This window comes from Molothrus aeneus, chromosome 26 (assembly GCF_037042795.1).
Source record: "Molothrus aeneus isolate 106 chromosome 26, BPBGC_Maene_1.0, whole genome shotgun sequence".
NCBI lineage: Eukaryota > Metazoa > Chordata > Aves > Passeriformes > Icteridae > Molothrus > Molothrus aeneus.
In genome coordinates, this window is record NC_089671.1 from 1,322,157 (window position 1) to 1,347,817 (window position 25,661).

Genomic DNA, 25,661 nt, shown 5'->3' on the forward strand with positions numbered 1-25,661 from the left:
ATCCCGCTCTGCAAGCAGCGGCATCCCCGCGGCTCGGTGGAAGCTGGCACAGCCCCCGGCCCCTCTGCTGGGGATGTGACGCTGCTGGGGACAGGGCACAGGGCACAACGGGTCACCGGGGGCTGTCGCGCTGCCCGGTCGCTGGTGGCAACGCCCGCGGCTCTGCCAACTCCACAAAATGCCACCTTTGTTTCGCCCCGGGGCCACGGGCAGCTGTGGAGCCCCGGGGAGGCCGCGGGGCTGTCACCCCCAGGATGGACCCCGAGGGGCTGACACCCGGGGGAAGGTCCTGTGGGTCCCTAGGGCTGTCCCCGAGCGGGAGGGGACCGTGCCCAGGCTGTCTCCGAGTGGGAGGGGACCGTGCCCAGGCTGCCCCCCCGCCCCTGCCCGCACCGGCTGTTCCTTGGCAGATACCGGCTCCTCTCGCTGCGGCCCGAGCGGGGCTCGAGTGGCTTTTGAGGAGCTGTGAAGAGCTGCGGGAGCTGGCGCTGGCGCGGGGCAGTTCCCACCGCTCTCAATGGGCCCTTTGTGCGCCGCCGGAGAAGCTGAATCCAATTACCGGCAGAGCCCAAAAACACCCTCCCCGCCAGCCCCGGGGGCATCGCGGCCTCGCCAGCGCTTAGGAACCTTTTGTAGGAGGTTTTGTTTTGTTTTAGCAAGAGGCAGAAACCCCCCAGCGATGCTGCAGCCGTCCCAGCCATTAAATACTTTAGGGATGCAAATACTTTCGGGGTGTGCTCGCCAGGGTTCCCAAAAGAGCACTGGGAAAGCACCGGGAAAGCGCTGGAAATCACAGAATTGTTCAGGCTGGAAAAGACCCTCTGAGATCACCGAGCCCCAGCTGTGCCCCATGCCCACCTTTTCCCCAGCCCAGAGCTCTGAGTGCCACCTCCAGCCCCTCCTCGGGCACCCCAAACCTCTCTGGGCAGCCCCTGCCAATGTCAGGCCACCCTTTCCATGTGGAAATTCCTCCCGAATTCCCCTGGCACAGCTTGGTTCACTCTGTTTGGATGACAAGTAAAGCCATCTTTCCAAGGGGGTCTTGGAGATGGAGATTCCCCAAGATTTAAGGTTTAAGAAATTAGGATTTCTCATCTTTAAGGTTTAAGAAATTAGGATTTCTTCTCTTTAAGGTTTAAGAAATTGGGATTTAAGGAATTGGAGCCCTTGGGCTGAGCTGAGGTGCTGTGTGCCCCTGCAGCCCCTGTGACACTCAGAGTGCTGGCAGAGGGGCAGGGTTGGGACAGGGAGGGACAGAGAGGGCTCAGAGCTTGGCAGTGCCAGCACTTTGTGCCCCCACGATAGGGCACAGGCTGATCCTGCTCTTCTTCCTGCAGCCTGAATGCCTTTTATTTACACTGGGGTTGTTCCCTCTCATTGCAGGGAGCAGAGCCCGACCCCATTGAATTTTGGGGCTGTTGGGAGCTGTCCCCTGTCACTGAAGGATATGAAAGAGCACAAGCTCACACCACTGTTCTCAAAGTGAAAAAAAGGAGAAGTTTATTTTCTGACTCTAACATTTATAGATTTCCAAAAGCGACAGTGGATTGGAGGGTGACAGTGCCACCTCTCCAGTGACACTGGACAAACCAACAGCCCATCAACTTTCTCTTCCTCCATAAAAGAATGCAAAACAATGAGTTATTTATGGAAAGGGTGTGAAAAAGTTCCCAACAAAAATATCAACATCCAAAAGCTTAGAAAAATCTTAAAAAACCAAAGCACCAGTCCCCACCTGAGCACCTTGCCCTGTCCTGTTTTTCAGGGCAGCGACAGCGAGTACGAGGTGGACCCCGGGCACCAGAAGGCGCATTCCTTTGTTAACCACTACATCAGCGACCCCACCTACTACAACTCCTGGCGGCGGCAGCAGAAGGGCATCTCCCGTGCTCAGGCTTACAGCTACACCGAGAGCGACTCGGGCGAGCCCGAGCACACCCCGCTGTCCAACAGCGCCTCCACGCAGCAGGGCAGCCTGTTCCGCCCCAAAGCCAGCAGGACTCCCACCCCCCAGACCCCCGGCAACGCCCCCAGCAGCCAGCCCGGGACCCTGTACCGCCCGCCCAGCAGCCTGGCCCCCGGCTCCAGAGCCCCCATCGCTGGCTTCTCCTCTTTCGTTTGATGTTGCAGCAGAAGAAAAAGAAGGAAAAAAAAAACCAAACAACAACAAAGAAACGAAACAGGAGAGGCGGGGGGAAAAATTAGGAAAAAAAGAAAAAAAAAAAAAAGAAATTGAAGAAAAGCCCCAAGAATTAAGAGAAAAGGACGAAGAAGAGGAGGAGGAGGAGGAAGGGGAGCAGCCCCAGGCTCCAGGGATTTGTGCTGGATGCCAAGCGCCATCCCTGCGGCTGGGAGCAAACCCAGGGCCCCTCCTTGGCCAAAGCTTCTGGGTCACAGACTCCTTGGAGGTGGGGCAGGGGGCTTGGGGTGCACCCACAGCACCCCTGGCACCCCTGGGGGCTGCCCCGGAGCTGCTGCTGGACCCCAGTGGGTGCTGGGGGCTGGGGAAGGGGCTCCTGCTGTGCCAAACCCCGGTGACTCCCCCAGGACATGGGGACAGAGACAGGGCCAGAGGAGCTCTGCTGATCTTAAACCTCTGGACTCGAACCCCTCGCTCTGGACGCCCCCAGAAGGATCCCAGGGGATGATTCATTGCTGCCCTCCTTGGTGCCTGGCCCAGCACAGCCCCCAGAACAGGAGAAGCCAGGACTGGAAGCCCAGGACAGCCCCAGTAGGGTGCACGTGGTGCTCAACCCCCAATTCTGCACCTCGGGGCTCTGGGGAGGACTCGGATGAGGCAGCTGGAGCCTCCCCTTGGCATTTCTGCTGGTTTGGGGCTTTTTCACGGGGTTTTGTGCAGGGCCCTGAGGGTGTTGGGGGGTGTTGATGCCCAGGGGGGGCCGTGGCTGTTTTGGGGGTGTCTGCACAGCCCAGCCCAGCCCAGCCCAGCCCCTGCAGTGCCTATGGGCGAGCCAGCACCAGCCTGGCAGGGCCAGGGCACCCTGAGCCGAGGGAGATGCCAATAAACAACCTGAGGACAAGTGTGTCCCCTCTCTGTCACCTTGCTCTGCCATGAAAGGCCCAATGCCATCTGTCCGTGTGTCCTGCTGTCCCTCTGGGCCTGTGGCAGCCCTGTGGCACCAGGGAGGAGCTGGGCAAGGGGTGCCAGAGGTGCTGGGTACAGCCCAGAAGGGTGCAGGGGCCTGTGGTGTCCGTGTCCTGCATGTTCCCATCGCAGAGGGATCTGGAAATGGGGTGGTGGCACAGGAGACCCCCCTGCACCGTGCTCTGGGCACTGCCAGCAGCAGCCCTGGCACTGGGGATGGCTCCTGGGCTCCTCACAGCCGCCCTCGCTCGCTCTGCCCTTCAGGCCTGGCAGGAGAATCCAGGCCCAGGTGCTGTGTTCAGGTTTCATCAGGTGCCAGCAGCAGGGCTGGCGGTGGGGAGGGCTCTCAAAGGGCCAGGTCAATGCTGTGGGGGCTGCACAGTCCCTGTCACAGCACCTGGGAGCCCCTGGGACCCTGGCCCTGGCGTGGGCAGGGGGTGCCAGGGGAGCCTTGTGTGCATTGGGCACCCAGTGCTGCAGCTCCTCCTTGGACTGGGAGAACTGGGCTGCAGTGCTGGCGAAGGATACATGCAAGGCGCTGCAGTTTTCCCCTGCTGTGGTGTCGTGTATAGACGCAGTGGCGGCAGAAGTGGCGTGACAGGGCACAGGGATGCCGGCTGTGGCCGGACAGCGGCACGCAGCGCCTCGGAACTGGGACTGCGCTGTATCAAAGCTGCGGCGAAAGCAGTGGGGGGTGGCGGCGGGGCCGTGGAGATAGAACTGCGCATGCGTGCGGCCGATCCCGGAAGCAGCGCTGTGGTTCCATGAGTCGGCGCGGAGTGATATCGCTGGTGCTGGGGTTGTAGCAACTGCGCGTGCGTGGGTTCCGCAGCGCGGGCAGTCATCATGGTGGCGGGCAGGCCGGGGCGTGCGGGAGGCGGCGGAGCTGTGGGAACGGGAACGGGGCTGCGGCTGCGGCTGTGGAAGGAAACACCGGGGCGTCCGTGGTTGCAGGAGGCGGCGGAGCCACGCCATCCAGCAGCTCTGAAGCGGGAGGGTGCGGTGGGGAAGGCGCGGCTCGGCCCGCCATGCAGCGGCGGCGGCAGGAGAGGGGAAGCGACCACGGGCGGCGCTGACGGGAGCCTGGGCTGGAGCGCCGCGGCGCTGGCATGGGGTGCCTCGGGTGGCTGGGGCGCCCCGGTAAGACAGTCATTAAAACACCCTAAAAATTATTTTAAAAGCCCTGAAAAAGCCCTAAAGGTATCCTAAACATTTCCAGAGAATTCCTAAAAAACTCCTGCAAAAAAACCCCTAAAATATCCCTAAAAATCCCTGAAAAATCACCTGAAAGACCCTAAAAAACTGTTTAACCCCTACCTGTAACACTGTGGCCACCAAACATCATCTCTACCTATTAATCGGGGTAACTACAAGACCCTCAAACACCACCACAATCACCAGCTTGAGTTGGTCTGGACAGCACCAAATAAAATGAAATAAAAAGCTTTATAAATAGAAAAATTAAAAATAAAAATTAAATAAAAAATAAAATTAAAAAAAAAGCTTTAAAAATGGGAAAATAAAAAAAAAATTAAATAAAATAGAAAATTTAAAAAATAAAAAGCTTTAAAAATAGAAAAATTAAAACTAAAAATTAAAAAAAATTTAAAAAATAAAATAAATGCTTAAAAAAATAGAAAAATTAAAACTAAAAATTAAATAAAAATGAAATTAAAAAATTAAAAGAAATGCTTTAAAAATAGAAAAATCAAAACTAAAAATAAATAAAAATAAAATTAAAAAATAAAAGAAATGCTTTAAAAATAAAAAAAATTAAAACTAAAAATTAAATAAAAAATAAAAAATAAAACAAATGCTTTAAAAATAACAACAACAAAACTAAAAATTAAATAAAAAAATAAAATTAAAAAAATAAAATGAATAGTTTAGAAATAAAAAATTAAAACTAAAAATGAAATAAAAACATTTAAAAAATAAAAGAAATGCTTTAAAAATAAAAAAATAAAAACTGAAAATTAAATAAAAAATAAAATTAAAAAAAAAGAAATGCTTTAAAAATAGAAAAATCAAAACTAAAAATAAATAAAAAATAAAATTAAAAAATAAAAGAAATGCTCTAAAAATAAAAAAACCCTAAAAATTAAATAAAAAATTTAAAAAAGCTTTAAAAATAGAAAGATCAAAAATAAAAATTAAATAAAAATAAAAATAAAACAAATGCTTTTAAAATAGAAAAATCAAAACTAAAAATTAAATAAAAAATAAAATTAAAAAATAAAATAAACGATTTAAAATAGAAAAAGCAAAAAATAAAAATTAAATAAATAATAAAATTAAAAAATAAAATAAATAGTTTAAAAATAAAAAATTAAAACTAAAAATGAAATAAAAAATAAAATTAAAAAATAAAATAAATGCTTTAAAAATAAAAATTAAATTAAAAATAAAATAAAAAAATAAAAAGCTTTAAAAAAATATAAATCAAAAATAAAACTTAAATAAAAAATAAATGCTTTAAAAATAAAAAAAACTAAAAATAAAAATGAAATAAAAAATAAAATTAAAAAATAAAATAAAAAGCTTTAAAAATAGATAAATCAAAAATAAAAATTAAATAAAAAAGAAAATTAAAAAAATGAAATAAAAGCTTTAAAAATAGAAAAATTAAAAATAAAAATTAAATAAAAATTAAAATTAAAAAAATAAAATTAATTAAAAATTAATAAAAAACAAAATAAAATCCGTAAAGTGCTCTAAAGTACCGTAAAAGTTCCATAAAATGTAGTGTCGTAAAGCGCGACTGTCGTAAAAAGTTCGGGATTACGACAGTCGCGCTTTACGGCACCTTTTACGACAGTCGCGCTTTACGGCAGTTTTACGACAGTCGCGCTTTACGGCACCTTTTACGACAGTCGCGCTTTACGGCAGTTTTACGACAGTCGCGCTTTACGGCAGTCGCGCTTTACGGCACCTTTTACGACAGTCGCGCTTTACGGCACCTTTTACGACAGTTTTGCTTTACGGCACCTTTTACGACAGTCGCGCTTTACGGCACCTTTTACGACAGTTTTGCTTTACGGCACCTTTTACGACAGTCGCGCTTTACGGCAGTCGCGCTTTACGGCACCTTTTACGACAGTTTTGCTTTACGGCAGTCGCGCTTTACGGCACCTTTTACAACAGTTTTGCTTTACGGCAGTCGCGCTTTACGGCACCTTTTACGACAGTTTTGCTTTACGGCAGTTTTACGACAGTTTTGCTTTACGGCACCTTTTACGACAGTCGCGCTTTACGGCAGCTTTACGACAGTTTTGCTTTACGGCACCTTTTACGACAGTCGCGCTTTACGGCACTCGCGCTTTACGGCACCTTTTACGACAGTCGCGCTTTACGGCAGTTTTACGACAGTTTTGCTTTACGGCACCTTTTACGACAGTCGCTCTTTACGGCACCTTTTACGACAGTTTCGCTTTACGGCAGTTTTACGACAGTTTTGCTTTACGGCAGCTTTTACGGCAGTTTGGCTTTATGCCACTGTTATGGAATTTTTACGGCACTTCACTTTACAGCACTTTACGGTTTTTCTTTTGTTTTTCATTTATTTTTAATTACATTTATTGTTAAATTTTAGCTATTTTATTTTAGTTTTTATTTTTAATTTTTATCTTTTTAATGCTTTGTATTTTATTTTATTTGGTGCTTCCCAGACCAGCTCAAGCCGGTGATTGTGGTGGTGTTCGAGGGTCCCCAGGACACGCGGAAGAGATGAGTGTCTTGACTCCACCTTTCAGAAGGCTGATTTATTATTTTATGATCTCTATTATATTAAAAGAAAATGAGATCTTAGAACTATAGTAAAAGCCTCGCGGTGGGGGGAAGAGAGGGATAGGGCAGGGTGAGCTGGGGAGTGGGAGGGCAGAGAGAGGGATGGGGCAGGGGCAGGCTGGAAGTTTGAGTAGGGGTGGGGGGCTGAGAAGGGGACACGACAGAAGAGGGCTGAGGGGAGGAGGTAAGGGTTAGGAGGGGGCAACTCCGTATCTCCCAGACCAAAGCTGCAGTGAAGTAAAACTCTGGTTGCTCTGGCAGCGCCAAACGCCTCCTGCAAACTGAATTCAGGAACTGGCATTCAGTTTTTAAACAGATTCTCAGTGTACATATCAGTTTTCCTTCTGCTTTATTGTTCTACAATATCCAGAATGTGCTGGCCTCATCAAGTCATCCCATGCTATGCACAGAAAAACTGGATTAATGGGGCTGAATCCTGGCAGCTAGCACTGAAACCAGTAGGAACTGGTGTGGGACATCAAGCACTAAAGCCATACAAGAGCTGCAGCTAGTACTAAATTGTTTACAGCTATTTTCTATACAAGGAAAAGTTGTGAGATATAAAAGGAGACGACAATTTTATATAGCAAAATGTACAAATAAACCTACAGGACAAGTACTTCATGACTGTACTGTTTTGACAGGACTTAATGGTTTTGATACCGTCTTTGCTGAACATTTGTTTTTTGAACAGGGGATCAAGGACTTCCAGTGAGAAACTGCATTCATTTTCCAGAAGAGTAGCATGTTTGTGGGTAAAACCTGCATGACACCCCTGATAGCCAAGCAAAAACCTGGTTTAGACAGTGCAGAATCAACAGGCCATGAACTGGAATTTGTTTTTAATATCTATATAAAAAACAATGAGCGATTTTCAGGTCTCTCTCTAGTCAGAACCTCAGAAGTCTGTATAAAGGTGCTGTACAATATATAAACATTTACACCCAGTAGATCCATACATTGCGTAGCGTTCCAAGGCCACATGGCTAAGTCCGATACAGGAAGTACAGATACAAGGTCTATGGAAGGAGAAATCACACACAGGTAAGACATTATCAGGTCACATGAACATATAGAAAAATACAGTTGATGGCAGGGAAATAATTTCAGTGGGGCTAATTCATCTGGAATTAAAGGACTGGATTTTTCACTATACTCAGTGGTCAGGCCAAGTGCACACAGCTCAACATCAGCCAACCTCTGGGGAAGAACACAGGGCATTTTCTACACAGGCTACTTCAAAGTATTAAATTTTCACAGTCATATTCCACCCAGGGAGTATTTGTACGTGTTATGCTACATAGCAACCCTGGTGTCAAGCAGGTGAGCACAGTTCAGAGCTGCTTTAAAGCCTTTTGCATTCCCAAAGTCTTTGTTTAAAAGCTGTTTGAGCACTCAGCTGTACTCGTGAAGAATTCCACTCAGAACTGCCTCACTGTGCTTTGTTAGCCTTCAAAAACATTTAATGTTTCAAAGCCAAAATGAGATATTCACTTGCAAAGAGCAAATTATGTTTGTATTTTAAGTAAGTAAAGCTCAGTGATTTACTCTTCTTTCTCCAGCAAAGGGCCTTCTTTCACCACTTTTCTCCAGTCATTAAAAATCTCAGATGTCAGGAAATAATCACTAAAACTGTGAATAAAATAAACCCCTTCCATTTCTATTGTTCTTACAGCTGTAGGACTGATGTGACAGTAGGTTCTGGTGGTAACATCCCTCTTTAAAACATCTCTGCCAGCCCAAACCATAGATGGGATGTCTCCTGTATCCTGTTTGTCACCAATGCTCCTTGATCACACATCCATAGTAAATAGGGGAGAGTTCTAAAATATACAGGCAAGAACTTCACTGAAAAAGCTGCTCTGGTAGCTGAGTCTGTCCTAAGGTCGGTTCTTACCTCTACAGAGGGGAAAAAAACCCCAATTCCTAACTAGCATTAAATAATTAAAGATGGGACTTCAGTATGAACTCCACACTGAGGCTGAGGGTGTCATGGTGCCACAAGTGAAACCAAAGGAATTGTGTTATTTAACAGAACTCAGAATCTTCTTTCCTCTCATGGATGTTTGCAACCCAAATCCCTGTGAATCAAGGAACTAAAGTGATTCTGCTGTGTCAGAAAAAGCAAAATTACAAAATTGTGTCAAATACATATACCAGGGTTTTGTACTAGGTATAAAAATTCCAGGAAACATATGAACTGAGCAGCATCAGCAGCTAATTTGCTGTCCTGGAACTGACAGAACCAACTCGCCTGTGTTCTCCCTGACCCAGCAAGAACACGTGGGTTTCCTGAAGTAAACATGCAACCTGCTCTAGAGAAAACACCTAAACCTGCCTTGTCTCTGACTGGCATCCATGTGGGAAGGGTTAGATTGACTGGATTCAGTAGATAGCTTGGCACAACAACAGCAAGTGAGTCAGGATCACATTGGCAACAGAGGCATTAAATAACTTTGTTCAGAGTTCACAATACTCGGGGAAGCTGCAGCAGTGCAACACTGGGAGCAGCAGACATGGCCTGCAAAGGGACATGGGGACAGCAGCTCAGGAAGGGTTTTACTTAAGCAATCTGAAAATCCTTCATGGAGTTTAGATAATTTAAGAACAAATCAAATACTTCCCCCCCACAACCAGTTTCTGAGGAAGAAAAAAAAAAAAAAAAAGACAACTGTGTGAGAAAAACCAATGCTTTAAATTACCCTTACTGGAAAATTAATCAAAACATGTTTGTTCTCAAAAAAAAAAAAAACCAAACAGCGTCTCTCAGTCTGTCACACCCGTTTTCCAGGCACCCCTGCTGCTGGGGTGCCCTTACAGCCACTGGGGACCCTCCAGGGCCCAGGAGTTATCAGTATTTTCCTTACCGGAGAATTCTTCTCAGGTTGGGAAGTTCCATCTTTGGTTTCATTGTGTCTCTCCATGTGTCTTTCTCCATGGTGTCTGTTCAGCATAAGAGCTTCCTATGTTTCCACCCTCTTTTGTTTCTCCATGGAAAGCAGTGGGATATTGGAAAGGCTGGAGGTTTTGAATCTGCTGGAACTTGTGTCTCCAGAGCTGGACTTGGTTAATAAATCATCCTCAGAGGCATTTCTCCTGGAGTCCCTAAAGAGGAGGTTATTCCCACTAAACAATGGCTCATGTTGGTCTGCAGAACACCCTTCTGTCTTTCCTGGGGTCTTCTGCTTCATTTACTGGGGGTGTCTGTGGGGTTACTGGGGGGTGACTGTGGGGTGACTGGGGGGTGACTGTGGGGTGACTGGGGGGTGTCTGGGGGGTTACTGAGGGATTTCTGTGGGTTTGTTGGGGGGTGTCTGGGGGGTTACTGGGGGTGTCCGTGGGGTTACTGGGGGATTTCGGGCAGCAGCCAGCACTGGCCCCTGGGGATGGAGGGATTTGGGGTTACTGGGGGGGACAGTGCTTTGTCCTGGCGCCCTGGGGTGTCCGGACAGTGCTCCCCAGCTCGGGGGGAGCTCCCTGCTGGCTCGGCAGACAAAGCTGGCAGGAGCCTGCAGCAGGAGGAGGGGATGGGGCTGCCCGGGCGCTTCTCCCTGCTCTGCTTTTCCAAGTGCTTTTCAAGCCTTTTCTTTTCTTCTTCTGTGCTTTCAAAAGCTGCTGAGAGGCAGCAAAAGGAGCCGGCGGTGGCTGAGGAAGGGCGGGAGCGATCCGGGCTCCCTCCCCAGGGCCGGCTGCAGCCGCGAGGCTCTGCCGGCACCCCAGGGGAGGGCTCCGTCTGTCCCGGGCAGTTTTTCGAGTCGAGTGAGTGCCTGCTCTTCCCAGCCCGAGCCAGGCCAGCCCTCGGGGGCCTTCCCACCAGCCGGGTGATGCTAATCCCCGCCGACTGCGCTGTCTCAGCCATCTCCACGCTCCCGTGACAGCGTCAGGTGAGGCGAGCAGCGCTCCCAGCAGCCTGCCTGGACCCACTTTGTCTCACGTGAGAGGGTCGAGATGCCCCGGGGGCTGGGGCAAACCCTCCTCCTCTTCCTCACCTACCAAAAACCCGCTGCTGCATCCGGAGCCGGCCCCCTCCTCTACTGCCTCCTTTGCCTCTGGCCTCAGCTTCTCTGTTCGAGAGAAAGGAAAATAAAATTTGCCAATAAAATGGGCCATGAAAACGGCGCTGGAGGAAGCAGCACAGCCCAGGATGGAGACACAGATGTGAGCTGGGCAGCCGGGCTGGGGGCAGAGCTGTGCCCTGGGTGCCAATGCCAGCATCTCGCAGTGCCTCGCTGCCCAGCTCCGTGGTGACACCACTTCCTTCCGACTTAGGGAAGTGTCGGCCCCACCCGAGCCATCCCGGTGCCCGGCGCTGCCCACCCGGTGCTGTCACAACGGCACCGATGACACGAGAAACCTCCGAACCCCACAGCATTGCGTCCCAGCACCCGAGATCCCACGAATGGCGCGGCCAGAGCATCCCAGCACCCACTCGCCACCCCCTCCCTCCCTCCCTCCCTCCGCGGAGACGCCAGACCTCCAGAAGAGCGAAGAAACGCTGCATTAGGCAGGTTCGGGATAATCTGGGCTCTCCCGCCCCTTTTCTCCCACAAAGGTCTGCTCTTAATCCCCTCGAGCGAGCGAGCGAGCGAGCAGCGGCTGTGAGAGCAGCGCTCTCCCTGGCAGTGGGGCTGGGATGAGCTCGGGATTCACCGCCAGTGCCGGGGGGGCCGCGGTGGCCGTGGAGCCCATCCCGGGGGCCGTGGAATCCATTCCGGGGCTGTGGAGCCCATCCCGGGGTGATGTGGAACCAATCCTGGGGGCCGTGGAGCTCATCCCGGGGGATGTGGAGCCCATCCCGGGGGATGTGGAGCCCCGCACCAGCACCCACGCTGGGCTCCTTGGGTGAGCACGGTTTCCCTGCCATCGTGTCCCACCCACCCACGGCCTGGAGGGACCCCAGGGCCCCCCCAAAAGGGATCGAGCAGTGGGACTGGCTGGGGACAAGGAGATGGGGCAGCGGAGGGATGTGGGTGCAGCCTCGTGGGTGTCACGGTCACGAGTGGAACGGGGACATCGCTGCTGCCCTGCGGCTGAAGCCGCCTCCTCCTGGCATCTCAGCGCGGTTCTTAATTCCCCGTAATTAATTAGAGTCGGTCACCCAGCAGCACCTCAACCCCGCCGCTCTGCCAGGGGTGCGGCCAGGTCTGAGCTCTGCCCATGGGGATCCCACTCGTGACCCCCGGCGGGGAGGGACCTGTGAGCCCCCGGCCCCTCCATCCCGCGGGGGTGCCGAGCCCCCGCTCCTGACCCCGCTCCTGTCCCGGTCCCTATCCCTGTCCCGGTCCCCCCACCCCGGGATGCCCCGGGCGGGGCCCAGGGTTCCGCCCCACTCGTGTTTGAATGGAGAGCGTGGGTCCGCCCCGTGACGTGGCGCTGTGCCATTGGTCCGGGCGGGGCGATGATGTCATCGCCGGGGGGGGGGGGGGCGCGCTCCGTTCCGGCGCGGCGCGGCCATGGACCGGCGGCGGCGGCGGCGGGGCCCGGGCGAGCAGGTACGGGAGGGGCGGACACCGGGGGCTGCGGGGTTCGCGGCGGCCCGGCGAGACTCAGCCCCGCTTGGCCAGGTCCGGCCCGGCCCGGCTCGTCCCGTCCCGGTGTGGCGGGATCCCGCCGCGCTCAGCTCGGCTATTGTCCGGCGGGCGGGCGGGGTCCCCGGCGCCGCCGCGCTCCGGTACCGGGCAGAGGGGCGGCCGGGACCCCCCGCCTCATTCCCCGCCGGGCCGTGGGGCCGGTGCGCGGCGCGGGCGGGTGAAGGGGTTAACAGGATGCGGAGCGCTGTTTGCCCAGCGCGGGGCACCGGCCCGGCTCAGCGCACCCCGCCCCACCGGCCGTCGGCGCCCGTTCGCTCCGCCGAGCCCCGCGCGGGGGTGGCGGTGGTCGGAGCGGGGCGGTGGCTGCCCGCGGCTCGTGCGGGGAAGGTGGATCCTCGGCGGCTGGAGCGGGTCCAGCGGCACCCGGGGCTGGGCGCCGGCGGGTGCTGAGTCAGAGCCGCCCGAAATCCCCGTCCCGTTCATTCCCCGGTGTTCCCGGACAGGGGTCCCGGCTGACCGCAGCCTGCCCTCCGCCCTGCCGGGGCGGCGGGGTCCCCACCGCTGCCACGGGTGCCCGGAGAGAGGCAGTGCCCGGTTCTAGCAGCGCTGGGCACGGGGCTGGCTCCCGGAGCCGCTCCGGTGCCCGCAGAACCGCGGGGCCGTGGGCAGCGAGCGCTCGCGGGGCGCTGGACTCGTCCCACGCCGCCCCGGTTTGACCCCGCTCTGGCAGCAGCAGTGTGGAGTATGGATGTTTCCAAGCGCCGAATCTATGGATCAGGGAGGCTGTTCCAAAGGCAGTTGGGATCTATAGAGCAGGAGAGCTGTTCTAAAGGGATCGTTAACGGGCTCTGGGGGGAAACTGAGGCACAGCGTGCCATCTCTGCCGCCAGGACAGGGCTCGTTCCCCAGCCTGGGCACGCAGTAAACAAATCTGTTTTGGACGCAGCTCCCTCGGAAACCGTGGAGCGACTCCAGCTGAGCTTTAGCACCGAGGAGGCTCAGCGTGTTTGGGGGTGCAGAGCGAGCCTGGCCGAGCCCCGATCCCCGAATATTCCCCGGCTCGGTGCCCGGGCTGAGCGGCCTCGGGGCTCCATCCCCGGCCCCCAGCGCCAGCCCCAGCGCCGCAGGCGTTGTGCTGACCGTGCCGCTCGCTGCCTTTGTTCGCTGCGTTTTGTCCCGAGCAGGAACAGCCGCGCAGGGCCCCCCGAGCCGGGCTCCGGGCCCCCGGCAGGTAGGGAGCCGTGGGATGTCTGCCTGCTCACTTCCCGTCCAGCCCAGCGAAACCGCAGGAATCCGGAGCCCGGCGCTGGTCGGGAGGTCTGTTCAGCCCCGGGATCCTGTGGCAGCCCGGCCAGAGCCTGTTGCAGAGAGACAGAGCCAGGAGATAACCTTTCCCCCCCGGAAAAGTCCCCTCCTGGCCCTGCAGAGCCGCGGGCTGGTTCGTGGCCCCGGAGCTGGAGGATTTATGGCCCTGTGCGTGTTCTGGCGTGTCCTGCCAGCGGTTCCTCGCTGAACTCTGGCTACCTCCCGGCTCTTGGCAGTCCCCTCCGGGAGCGCTTCTCTGCTTTTGGCACCGGCCGTGAGTTCCCAGCCTGGTGCTGATCCGTGTGCCGAGAGCCCCGGTGGGGGCCAAGCTTCTCCTCCCTCCCCGGGTGCCATCTCTCCATCCCCGGCTCTGGAGCTGGCTGCCAGGGCCTTTTCCACTTACAGAGGCCGCTCGGTGCATCCCGGGGTTGCTGCAGCAGCGTGCCGGTGCCAGGGACAGGACCAGACCTGTCACCGCGCCGGGGCGGGGGCGGTCACCGACAGCACCGCCTGCCCCCGGGCCCTGGGAAGAGTCGCTGGGGAGCCGAACCGAGGGTGTGACAGCGGCTGTGTCCCCTCCTGGGCCGGCGGTGGCGGGGTGTGAGCCGTGCCCTGTCTCCGGCTGCCGTCTGCCAGGCTCCAACATCAAAGCATCAAAGGATCCCCGAGGGGCAGCGCACCCCAGAGCGGCGCTGAGCGGGCGGGGCGGCCTCCCTGTCCCGTGTGTGGGTTCTCCCTGGCCCTGGGCAGTGTGGGGGACCCGACCGGTCCGGCAGAGCCCCTGCCCCAGCGCTGGCAGGGCGGGGAGAGCACCCTCTGATCTCGGGGTGCTGCCTGGGGGGCTCTGCTTGGGGAAGCTGGGGAGCTCGTTTGGAGCCGGCTGGGCCGGCCAGGAGGCTCTCCCAGCTTGGCTCTCCCAGCTTGGCTTTCCCAGCTTGGCTCTCCCAGCCTATGAGCGGGAAGAGCTGGGGGCAGGATGCATGGGAATGTGGCTAGACTTGGCGTTTCTCCTGTGTGCACTCACTCGCTGGCCTCCTTCTCTGAGCCACTTTCACTCTGCTTCCCATGGGTGACTGATGCTGAGCAGGATGAGATGGAGAGGATGGGGCAGGGGGGGGTCTCGTGGGAAGCCTGCACCATCAGGACACGTGGGCCTGGCCAGGGATGTCCCAGTTCTGCACTGTCCTACAAGCAGTCATTGACAGGGACAATTGTGTCCCTGGGCACCTCAGATTCTCACTCCCAGAGCCACAGGGCTCACAGGGCAGGGGGGAGGCAGCACAGGGCTGTCAGTACCAGTTATCCCTCTTGTCCTCGAGCCGTGTGTGCAGGTCCTGTCCCCTCCCCTTGCCCCAAAGCCCTGCTGGGGCTTGGCCGCGCTCTGGGCAGCGCTGCCAGGTGCCTGTGAAGTCTCTCCGGTTACCAGCAGCTTCCCCTGGTAGGTGGCTGGAAAGGCAGCGATGCCTCCCTGGCCTGGTTTCCTTTGTGAAAGCACCAGCAGCAGCGGGAATGTCACAGGATCTGCTCTCCCTGAGCGACAGGAGGAGAAAAGGGCTCTGTGTCCAGCTCCCCAGGCCGGGCTGTGTGGGCAGCACTGTCCATCTGTGCTGCCATCGCCTCTCGGGGCGAGCCGGGAGCGAAGCATCGAGGGATGGGGGGAGATTTTGGCTGCTGTGAAGGCTGGAGCGTTTAGGGGAGGGGGCCACGCTGTTCCTGTGGAGGCTGTGAGGGTGATGGAGCGCTGCTGGCCCGGCTGGGACCGCTCCAACCTCCCGGTGGCCCCTTTGCAAAGTATCTCACAAATGCTGAACTTGGCCCCGAAATCTAAATACAAGGGAGGGACAGTCCCCAGATGGCCTAAATCAGCAGCACGGTTGCCTGGCCCAGCTGGGGAGCTCGCCGGGAGTGTTTGTTTTATGGGAAAGCAGAGGCTGCAGGAATGCTGGCCTGGAAGGAGACCTTGGAAGGGGAAAGCGTTCGTGCCATGCACACGCGTGAGGGAGATCCCAGAGAGGCAGCGGGGCCCAGTGAGCTGCTCCTCTCTGCTGGGATGGGCTGAGGGGGAAGGAATTCCCCTGGCTGCTGGCTTGAGGTGCAGGGAAGGAGGTGTGGCTGCTGGGTGGCTTCTCCTGCTGCTGGGGTGAACTGGGGGCTCCCCAGCCGGTCCCCATGTGCCATCATCCCCCTGGGGGCTCAGGCTGTGCCTCCCTGGGCTGCTGGGATCTGGACAGGGAGTGTGGCCATGTGCCACCAGCACCGTGCCACGGGGCACTCCTGCCCTGGCCAGGCCCATGCCAGAGCCAGGCACGGCAGGGTTGGGCAGGGAACTTTGCCCCAGCGTGGGGCCAGAGTCCATCGTGCCCTGCCTGTGCTCCTGCCGCTGCTCTGGGGGACAGCGGGGTGTCACAGCCTGGCTCTGGGCACGGAACGGGGTGGAGGTGTCCCCTGGCCCTGCTGGCACCCCTGGCTGGGTGCTGTGGCTCCCGGGGGTGGTGTCCAGCCGGGCAGGACTGGGCTGTGCTGGGACCATCGCTGCCCGTGGGCTGTGGGGCCGGGCTCGCTGCCAGCTGAGCCCCGGGGCCGGGCGGGCACCGGCGGGGATGTGGCCCCTGTCGCACGGCTCGTTCCGAGGCCACACGTCCGTGTCCCTTCCTCGTGCGTGTCACGGGGCGCGGTGTCGCCGGCCGTGCCCGGAGGGAGGAAGAGGGCGGCCACGGGCCCTTCCTCCCCGGCTGCCTCTGCCGGGACCACCTGGGGCTGCCTGGCGCCACGGGATGCGGCCACACGCTCGCTGTCCTTGTCCCCTCCTGCACGGATGGCTTGGACGGCTCGGCTGGTGGCCCCGAGGTGGCGAGGGAAGGAGGAACGTGCCCGCTTGTGCCTGTTGCCATTGCGGTCGGGCAGAGCCCTCGTCATTTCTGTCACCTCTGAGTCACAGCGGTGACCATGACAAGGCTGGGGAGGGTGGGGATGGTCGCACATGGGCTCAGCTCCGAGGGTTTTGGGGGCTCCAAGGCGGCAGCAGAGCAGTGTCCCCGTGTCCCCATCCTGCCGAGCATGAAGGGGTCCCCGTGCTGGTCCCCCCGTCCCCCTGCTCGGCTGGCGGTGCCTCCCGGGGGCTCTACGCCCTCCTCACACACTTCCTGCCGTCTGTTTCCAATTCCTCCTGGCGTCTGCTCCTCCCCGCTTTCTTCCAATTAGGAAAAAAAAAAAAAATCCCAGGCATCTTCTCAGCGTGCTGCTCGCAGAGCCTGGAGCTGCTGTGCCCTGCTCGGGAGGGCTGGGGCTGCACGGGGAGGGGCAGAGGGTGCCCCTCTGTGCCCCCCATCCATGGGGACACAGAGTCAGGGATCATCCTGAGCGATTTCCGTGCCCAGGGCTTTCTCCTGAAGGTCTCTCTGCTCCGGGGTGGGTCTGGGGGTGTGGGGATGTGTCCCATGTGGAATGATGCCCTGCGTGGAGCCAGCTCCTGGGAGAGCCAAGCAGCTGGTGGGCACAGGATCACATTTTGCTGCTTGGTGGGATCTCCTGAGGGTCTCTCTGCTCCAGGGATGTGTCTTGGGGTGTGGGGAGCCCAGAGGGGTCTGGGGATGTGTCCCATGTGGAATGATGCCCTGCATGGAGCCAATTCCCAGGAGAGCCAAGCAGCTGGCGGGCACAGGGTCCCATTTTGCAGCTTGGTGGGATCCTCGCAGCCTGACCGTGTCCCTCCCTCCTCTCCCCTAGGAGTGACCCACCGGTGACACCAGCGGCATCCCGGCTGCGCAGCCCCATCCGTGAGCACCGGATCCAGGACCCAGCGTGGCACAGCCTCCCCTGGCTGCCACCATGCCCATCCTCAAGCAGCTCGTGTCCAACTCGGCGCACTCCAAGCGCCGCTCGCGGGCCGACCTGACGGCCGAGATGATCAGCGCTCCCTTGGGGGACTTCCGCCACACCATGCACGTGGGGCGCGCTGGGGACGCCTTCGGGGACACCTCCTTCCTCACCAGCAAGGCCGGGGAGCCGGTGCCGGAGGCGGGAGAGGAGCCTGGAGCCTCCAAGCCCGGCCTGCTGTCGCGGCGCTTCCGCAGCAGCAAGCGCTCGCAGTCGGTGACGCGCGGGGACCGGCGGGACATGCTGGGCTCGCTGCGCGACTCGGCGCTCTTCGTCAAGAACGCTGTGTCCCTGCCCCAGCTCAACGAGAAGGACGTGGACAGGAGCGCGGGGCAGCTGCCCAAGAGCCTCTCGTCCAGCCCCGTGAAGAAGCCGCCCGAGGAGGGGAGCCCCGAGGAGCAGCAGCGCCCCAACGGGGCGGCCGCGGGGCCGCTGAGCCCCGGCCTGGATGAGCGCGAGTTCGGGGACATCACGGACCTGCCCGTGGGGCTGGCCAAGGGCAGCGCGGGCTTGAAGCACGCCGAGTCCATCATGTCCTTTCACATCGACCTGGGGCCCTCCATGCTCGGGGACGTGCTGAGCATCATGGATAAGGATCAGTGGGAGCAGGACGAAGATGCCGAGGCGGAGGAGAGCCGCGAGGAGGAGGAGGAGGAGGAAGGGGAACCTGCCCCGCCTGGCTCCCCGCTGGCGGCCCCGCCGAGCCAGAGCCCGGCCCGTGGCGCCGGTGGCCGCAGCCCCAGGGACAGCAGCCCGGTGTCCAGCTGCCCCTCGGAGCGCAGCCCTGTCCCCAGGCCACCGAGCCAGCGGGGAGGGGCCCTGAAACGCCCCGACAAGGAGTTCTCGTTCGCCGATGAGGATGACGACGAGATCCGGGTATAAAGCAGGGCCGAGCCCAGGGTCTGGTTCTCGCTGAGCTTGCTTGGACACAGGGCTGGACACCCCAAGAGGTGGCACTGGGGAGGACTCGGCTCCTGCCTCGTTCCCTCCGTGTGCTGCAGCAGGACAGAGCTCTGCTCCCGGGGCCGGGGCGTTTCTGACAGCCCCAGGCAGCTCCAGCACTTCCTGGGAGGGGGAAGCAGACTCGATTTTGGTTCTTTCTGTTGGACTTTGGATATTAGCTCCTTTCTCCTGCCCCCCCTGCCCGTGTAAAGTGATTTAGGATCCAACGAGACGAGCCTTTGGAGTTTTAGCCCTTTTAGTAATATATATATATTTTCCACCGTACAGTTTTTACTGTTTTCTGATTTGTACTTACCTTTCTCTACTCTCTTTTGGTTTTAACTGAGGGAAGATTTCCCATGAGGAAGAACTTGGCTCTGGAGCAAGGAGGTGGCCTGGGACTATGGGCAGCTCCATCTTCCTGGGTTTTTTGGGGACAGAAAAGCTTTTTTCTGCAGACCAAGAGTCTCCCAGTGCCGTGGCAGGTGCTCGCTCCCCATCCCTCGGATGGATGGATGGTTCCATCCCAAATGCTTGACTCTCCAACCAGCCTGGGGGTCACAGGGATGCTCCCAGCCAGCTGCAGGGACGCTGATGGAAGTGTGGCTCTGTCCCCCTGTGGGAGGAGCTCCTGGAAGCCACCGGAGTCCTGGTGGGGCCGGGCAGTGGCGGGAGCAGGCGGCTGGAACAGGAGCTTTTATACCGTGTATGTACAAATGCAAGGAATAAAAGGAAATGGTAGTGACTGCAGTGGCCTGAGTTCCTGAGGGGTGACACGTGGGGGGGACCCTCTGCCCAAGCAGGACCCGTGTCCCTGTGCTGCCCCCACCCCTCTGCCCGTCCCTGGCTGCAGTGTGGGCACCTGCCGGGGCCCAGCTTTCTCTGCCCGTGTCCCGAGGAAGCAGCAGAGCCCCTGCTGGCCGGATCTGGCTCGGGGCTGGGACCCTCGGGCCAGGCAGCTCCTGCCAAGGGCTGGCCCTGCCAACGCTGCCCTCTCCTTGCCCAGCCCTGCTCCCTCCAGCCGGGGAGGAGGGGATGGGGCTGGGGGGGCAGGACTGGCTGTCCCTGCTCCCACGGGCTGGGGGCCAAGGGGTGCCCTGGGGGTTCCTGGCCCTGTGGGGTTGCCCTGGCCCTGGATGATCCCAGCAGAGCGAGCAGGAGTCGCTCTGATCCCACAGCTCAGCCACTGGGGAAATGGGGCTCTGCCAGTGCTGGGGGTGACCTCCCCCTCCAGCCCCTTGGGAGGGGGCAAAGTGCCAGGAATGGCCCCACAGCCTTTCCCTGAGCAGCATCCTCCTCACTGGAGAGAGGGAATGATTTATCCCCCAAACATCTCCCAGGCCTGGGAGGGGCTGGATGCCCCTGCCCGCCCAAATGCATCTCCCTGGAGAAGCCAGGGGAGCGGGCAAACGCCGTGGGGACACAATGGGGTCCTGTCCTGTCACCCCGGCCAGGGGACATTGGGCCATTGTCTGGGACAGGGAGAACAACAGCAGCTGCAGCTGGAGGCTCTGAGCTCAGCAGGCTGCCTCTGCCCTGGTCACTGTGCCAGGGTCCCGTGTCCCATCTCCTCAGCCAATGACCCTGGTCTCTGTCACCTGGGGGGTCACCAGTGCCTCCTCCTGTCCCTTAGGGATGCTCTGGCACAAAGCAGCGAGGTTTGGTCCCTGGGCTTGGCCGTGCTCCCCGGGGCTGTGGGGCGGGGAGCAGCCCTGCGGTGACACTTCACGGGCCGCCTGCCACTGTCACTCGGCCGCCCTGATCTTTGTGACGCCTGTCGGCTCCAGGCTGGGGCTCGGCAGCGCCGCGGTGCCTCGAGCTGATGGGGCAGAAAGTGCGAGCGGGGCTGCTGAGCATGAGCACGGCCGGGACACGGGGACAGCGACAGTGCCACGTGTGCTGGGCTGCTGGGGAGTGACACCAGCACCGCCAGCCAGGCTGCACCCCCAGCCTCCCCAAAGCCCCGGGGGTGGGCACAGTGACATTTGTCACATCCCTGGGATGGGCACGGTGACATCTGTCACACCCCCGTGTCGCAGACATCTTTTCTGAAAAATCCTTTCCTTAGGATTTTTTTCTCCTGAGAAGTTGAGAGGCCTCAGGAACAAAATGTAAGCAATGGTTATCTGCTGCTGTGGAATGCAACAGGTGCATCTGGGATTGGGCTCATGTGGTTGTTTCTAATTAATGGCCAATCACAGCCCAGCTGGCTCGGACAGAGAGTGAGCCACAAGGCTTTGTTATCATTCTTTGCTATTCTATTCTTAGCCAGCCTTCTGATGAAATCCTTTCTTCTATTCCTTTAGTATAGTTTTAATATAATATATATCATAAAATAATAAATCAGCCTTCTGAACCATGGAGTCAGATCCTGTTCTGTTCCCTCATCCTCGCACCCCTGTGAACACGGTCACACCCCCGGGGTGGGCACGGTGACATCGGTGGCACCCAGGGTGTCCCACACGGCTGCAGGGTGGGCAGTGGGTGCCCAGCACCCTGCAGCACCCACGGGCAGTGCTGTGACAGTGCTGGTCCAGTGCTCTGATGGCAAGTGACAGAATGGGAGCAGGGCTCCATGCGCCGTGGCAGCCCCGGGCGCTGAGCAGGGATGGAGCTTTGGGATAAACCCAGGGATAAATCCTGCCCCAGGTGGGCTCCAGCAAACCCACGGAGCCCTGGTCATGCCCAGAATGTGCCACTGGAGCCTGGCACTCGTGAAAGCCCCATAGCTTTCATGGCAAAAGGTTTTTGCCCTTTGGGCACAGCAGCTCATCCCATGGAGTTTTCTTCCCCTGAAGTGGGGGTGTTGTGGTCTGAGCTGCTGCTCCAGTGCCTTCACACAGGTCCTGGCCAGTACCACCAGCACAAACTGGGTGAGGACAAACTGGGCTGGGCCAGGCACAGCTCTGAATTTAAAGGGAACAGTTCTTGGGGTTGGAGTGCACTCGGGGATGGAAGGGGCTGCTGGGCAGCCCAGTGGAAGCGTCCCTGCCTGAGGATGGAACAAGGAGGGATCTGAGGAGCATTCCACAAGAAACCATTCCATGATTTGTTGGGATGCAAGGTGTGGCCCCTTCCAGGAGCCCAGGGGGGTGGGTCTGTCTTGCCAAGCACTGGAGAGCAGGGCTGGGGCTGGTGCTGCTGTGCCCAGAGCACACCAAAGCACTCCCAGCACCCACCCCGTGCTGTTGGAATGCTCAGTCCCAGCACTCTGGCCATGTTTGTCTCCATGTAAGGCCTCGAAGTGAGGGGTTAACCCAGCTCCCAGGCAGCCCCAGCCCCTTTGCTGGAGGAGAAGCAGATGTGGGAGTGGGGAGGCTGATAGGGGCTGAGCTCCCCAGCTGAGGCATCAGGCGATCAGGGCTGCAAATTGGGATCAGATGTGGGCAACTCCCCCCTCTAAATGCAGCACTCCAGGGCTGCTGGGGCTGGTTCTGCTCTGCCTGGGGAGGAGGAGGAAGAGGAAGGTTTTGCTGGGGCCTGGGGCGGCTGCAGGGACCTCCAGAGCGTGCTGCTCCCTTTGGAGGGCTCTGTGTTTTCCCTGGAGAGTGCCCCTGCCTATTCCCTTGCCTCTTCCCCTTCCCCTGCTGGGCTCTCCCGCAGCAGGGATGATGCAGGAGCTGGTGGCTGGCGTGGAGAAGATCAGCTTTGACTCGGAGGCTGATGTGGAGGAGCTCAGAGCTCGGTCCCTGCCCTTCCCAGGGGTGGACAGTAAGTTGGGGACAGGGCTGTGGTGTTTTTGGAGGGTGTTGGGGCTGCGGGAGCTTTTGGGGTTCTCCTTTTGCTGCCCTCCCACAACGCCTGGGTGGTTTTTGTCCTGGCTCTGGGCATTGCTCCCTCAGGGGTGCAGCTGGCAAAGCTCTTGGGGAGCTGCCAGGGTCCCCAATGTCCCTGTGGGGACAGCACTGGGGGTTGCAGGTGAAGCCCTCCCCACCCTGGGCCTGGGGCGGTGGGACAGGCTGGCAGTGCCAGGGCTGTGCCAGGTGAGTAGGGACACTGGGGACAGGCTGGCAGTGCCAGGGCTGTCCCAGGTGAGCGGGGACACTGGGGACAGGCTGGCAGTGCCAGGGCTGTGCCAGGTGAGCGGGGACACTGGGGACAGGCTGGCAGTGCCAGGGCTGTGCCAGGTGAGCAGGGACACTGGGGACAGGCTGGCAGTGCCAGGTGAGCAGGGACACTGGGGACAGGCTGGCAGTGCCAGGTGAGCAGGGACACTGGGGACAGGCTGGCAGTGCCAGAGCTGTGCCAGGTGTGCAGGGACACTGGGGACAGGCTGGCAGTGCCAGAGCTGTGCCAGGTGTGCAGGGACACTGGGGACAGGCTGGCAGTGCCAGGTGAGCAGGGACACTGGGGACAGGCTGGCAGTGCCAGGTGAGCAGGGACACTGGGGACAGGCTGGCAGTGCCAGGGCTGTGCCAGGTGTGCAGGGACACCCCTGGGGCTGTGGGCGAGGCAGGGCTGGGACAATGGGACAGGCTGGCAGTGACAGAGCTGTCCCAGGTGTTCAGGGCCACCCCCGGCCCGGCAGGGCCAAGCCCGCCGTGTGCAAGCATTGGCTGCGAGGGCTCTGCAAGAGGGGCGACGGCTGCGACTTCCTGCACGACTACGATGCCACCAGGGTGCCCGAGTGCTATTTCTACTCCAGGTTCGGTAGGTGCGGGGCTGGGCATCCCGGGGAGCCCCTTCCCAGCCCTCGCTCGCCCCTCGGGGCTGGCCTGGAGCGAGCGGCTGATGCCACCTCCTGCCTGCGGGAAGAAGTGCCACTGTCACACAGCCAGGGTCACTGTCCCCCCATCCCCTCCCAGCCGAACCGGGCTGTTCCAGGGTACCCCAATTCCTCTGATCCAGCCCATCCTGGCGGGATTCATTCCCTCTGCATTGTCGCGACTGTCGCACGCCTTGTTCCCGCAGGGGAGTGCAGCAACAAGGACTGTCCCTTCCTGCACGGGGGTGCCAGCACCGGGGGCTGTCCCTGGTACGACCGGGGCTTCTGCTGGCACGGTGAGCTGGGCCAGGGCAGGGCTGGGTGGGCAGCGGTGCCCAGCGGGGATGGGACGGTGTGGTGGTGTTCACGGGGGTCTTAGGATGAGGGAACAGAACAGGATCTGACTCCATGGTTCAGAAGGCTTGAGTTATTATTTTATGATATATATTATATTAAAACTATACTAAAGGAATAGAAGAAAGGATTTCATCAGAAGGCTGGCTAAGAATAGAAAAAGAAGGAATGCATAACAAAGGTTTGTGTGTCGGACAGAGAGTCCGAGCCAGCTGGGCTGTGATTGGCCATTAATTAGAAACAACCACATGAGCCCAATCCCAGATGCACCTGTTGCATTCCACAGCAGCAGATAACCATTGGTTACATTTTGTTCCTGAGGTCTCTCAGCTTCTCAGGAGAAAAAAATCCTAAGGAAAGGATTGTTTAGAAAATATCACTGGGCTGGGATGGGGCTGGAGGTGCCCATGACCCAGGGAGGGTGGATTTGGGCTCGGGGCTGCAGGGAAAGCAGAGCTCTCACAATCTCGTGTCCCTGTGAGTGTCCCCTCTGCCTGGCAGGTCCCCTGTGCAAGTACAAGCACACGAGGAGGGTGATGTGTGCCAACTACCTGGTGGGCTTCTGTCCCGAGGGACCCAAGTGCAAATTCGTGCAGTACGTACTGGGGGGGCTTGGAATGTGGGTTGGGGGGGGCTAAAATCCCCTCTCTGAGGTGGCTGTGGCCATTGCAGGGTCAGGGACAAGGACACAAAGGGTCTGAATTAACCAAACCCCACGCCTGAGCTCTGCTGCTGACAGCAGGGGCAGAGGTGGGTGGGCAGGGGGAACAGCCCTGAGGGGCTGGGGGAGCCTCAGAGGGGTCTGGGGACAGCCCTGAGAGGCTGGGGGAGCTTCAGGAGTGGCTGGGAACAGCCCTGGTCCTCATGGATGTGCCCGTAGCAGCTCCAGGACATTCCTAAAGGCCTGTGGGAGCCTCAGGAGGGTCTGGGGACAGCCCTGGTCCCCATGGAGGTGCCCCTGAGGGGCTGGGGGAGCTTCAGGGGGGTTTGGGGACAGCCCTGGTCCCCATGGAGGGGCCTATACCAACTCCAGGATATCCCTGAAGGGCTGTGGGAGCCTCAGGAGGGTCTGGGGACAGCCCTGGTCCCCATGGATGTGCCCGTAGCAGTTCCAGGATATCCCTGAGGGGCTGGGGGAGCCTCAGGAGGGTCTGGGGACACCCCAAGCAGTAACTGCCTGTCCTCTGTGTCCCCTCCAGCCTCAAGGCCGGGCTGATGACGAGCAGCACAGACCCATCCAAGGTGAAGCTGCTGTCCCTGTGCCCACAGGGGTGATGCCCCAGCTGCCCCCCAGCTCCTGTGGGGCAGCAGATGCCAAGTGCCCCCCTGCCCCCTTTCCCCCAGGGAGCTGGATGCCCGTGGGGGCTGGTACAGAGGGATCTGGCTGCTGCAGAGGACAGGGGAGGTGAGCACGTGCCAGCCAAGGAGGCAGCAGCACGTGGCACCCAGCGCCTGTGGGACACCAGTGGCTGCCCCCCGAGCCCTCAGAGCCTGCTGGAAGGAGGCACCTGCTCCAAGGTGAGAGATTTTGGGGAATGGGAGGGCTGGGAGCAGTGGTTTCACCTTGGGGGGAGGATGAGGGGCAGCAGGTGCTGTGGGGATTCTCAGAGTGCTCCCAAACAGCCTCTTTGACTGGAAATGTGTCTTTTCCTTGTGGCATTTGGAAGCTGGGGTGGGAACTAGCAGGGGAAGGGATTTCAGAGGTAAGAATCCTGGGAACAACAAATCCCTCTGGCTCAGAGGTTTGGTGTAGTTGGAACTCTTGGGGTGCTGTTTCCATGATCCCATTCCTCTGGAAATGGGGTCAAAATGACTGTGTGGGAACGTGGCAGGGGCTGATCCAGCACAAACCCTTTCCCTGTGCCCCCAGAGAGGATCAGCCACTCCCTGTGCCGGCCAGAGCAGGAGGACTCAGCTGGAAATGCTGCTGGGAAAGTGACTCCAGTGCTCCACACAGCTCAGGAGAGGAGGAGGGGAAGGACACACACCATGGACACGGCACCAGGGCAGCTGCTGGGCAAGGACAGCCAGCAGGGTTTGCCCAGCACCAGCTCAC

At 57.7% G+C, this 25,661-nt stretch overlaps 3 protein-coding genes and 1 long non-coding RNA gene across 5 annotated transcripts in view; 3 read left to right on the forward strand and 1 right to left on the reverse strand.

Moving 5' to 3' along the window:
- SDK2 (sidekick cell adhesion molecule 2) overlaps positions 1 to 3,041 on the forward strand; it is a 49,542-nt gene extending 46,501 nt beyond the window's left edge. Inside the window, exon 45 of the mRNA XM_066565927.1 lies at positions 1,766 to 3,041. Within this exon, the coding sequence (XP_066422024.1) occupies positions 1,766 to 2,122 (357 nt within the window). The 3' untranslated portion in view covers positions 2,123 to 3,041. The remainder of the gene's footprint in view (positions 1 to 1,765) is intronic.
- Positions 3,042 to 7,224: 4,183 nt separating this feature from the next.
- On the reverse strand, positions 7,225 to 11,167 carry LOC136566770 (uncharacterized). 2 transcript variants are annotated; one of them, XR_010785070.1, is made up of 3 exons: positions 10,886 to 11,167; positions 9,760 to 9,997; positions 7,225 to 7,911 (listed from the first exon to the last, which is right to left on the reverse strand). It is a non-coding gene; the product is annotated as an uncharacterized lncRNA (long non-coding RNA). The 2 variants fall into 2 exon arrangements; XR_010785069.1 differs by lacking the exon at positions 10,886 to 11,167 and having other exon boundaries at positions 9,760 to 10,141.
- Positions 11,168 to 12,313: 1,146 nt separating this feature from the next.
- On the forward strand, positions 12,314 to 19,292 carry CDC42EP4 (CDC42 effector protein 4). The gene is made up of 2 exons (XM_066565967.1): positions 12,314 to 12,384; positions 17,455 to 19,292. Exon 2 carries the CDS (start codon positions 17,557 to 17,559, stop codon positions 18,484 to 18,486), a length of 930 nt encoding a protein of 309 aa, XP_066422064.1. The 5' UTR covers positions 12,314 to 12,384; positions 17,455 to 17,556; the 3' UTR covers positions 18,487 to 19,292.
- A 3,720-nt stretch (positions 19,293 to 23,012) lies between these two features.
- CPSF4L (cleavage and polyadenylation specific factor 4 like) lies at positions 23,013 to 24,880 on the forward strand. Its single transcript, XM_066565889.1, has 4 exons — positions 23,013 to 23,196; positions 23,458 to 23,547; positions 24,107 to 24,200; positions 24,805 to 24,880. Exons 1-4 carry the CDS (start codon positions 23,013 to 23,015, stop codon positions 24,878 to 24,880), a joined length of 444 nt encoding a protein of 147 aa, XP_066421986.1.
- Positions 24,881 to 25,661: the final 781 nt, after the last annotated feature.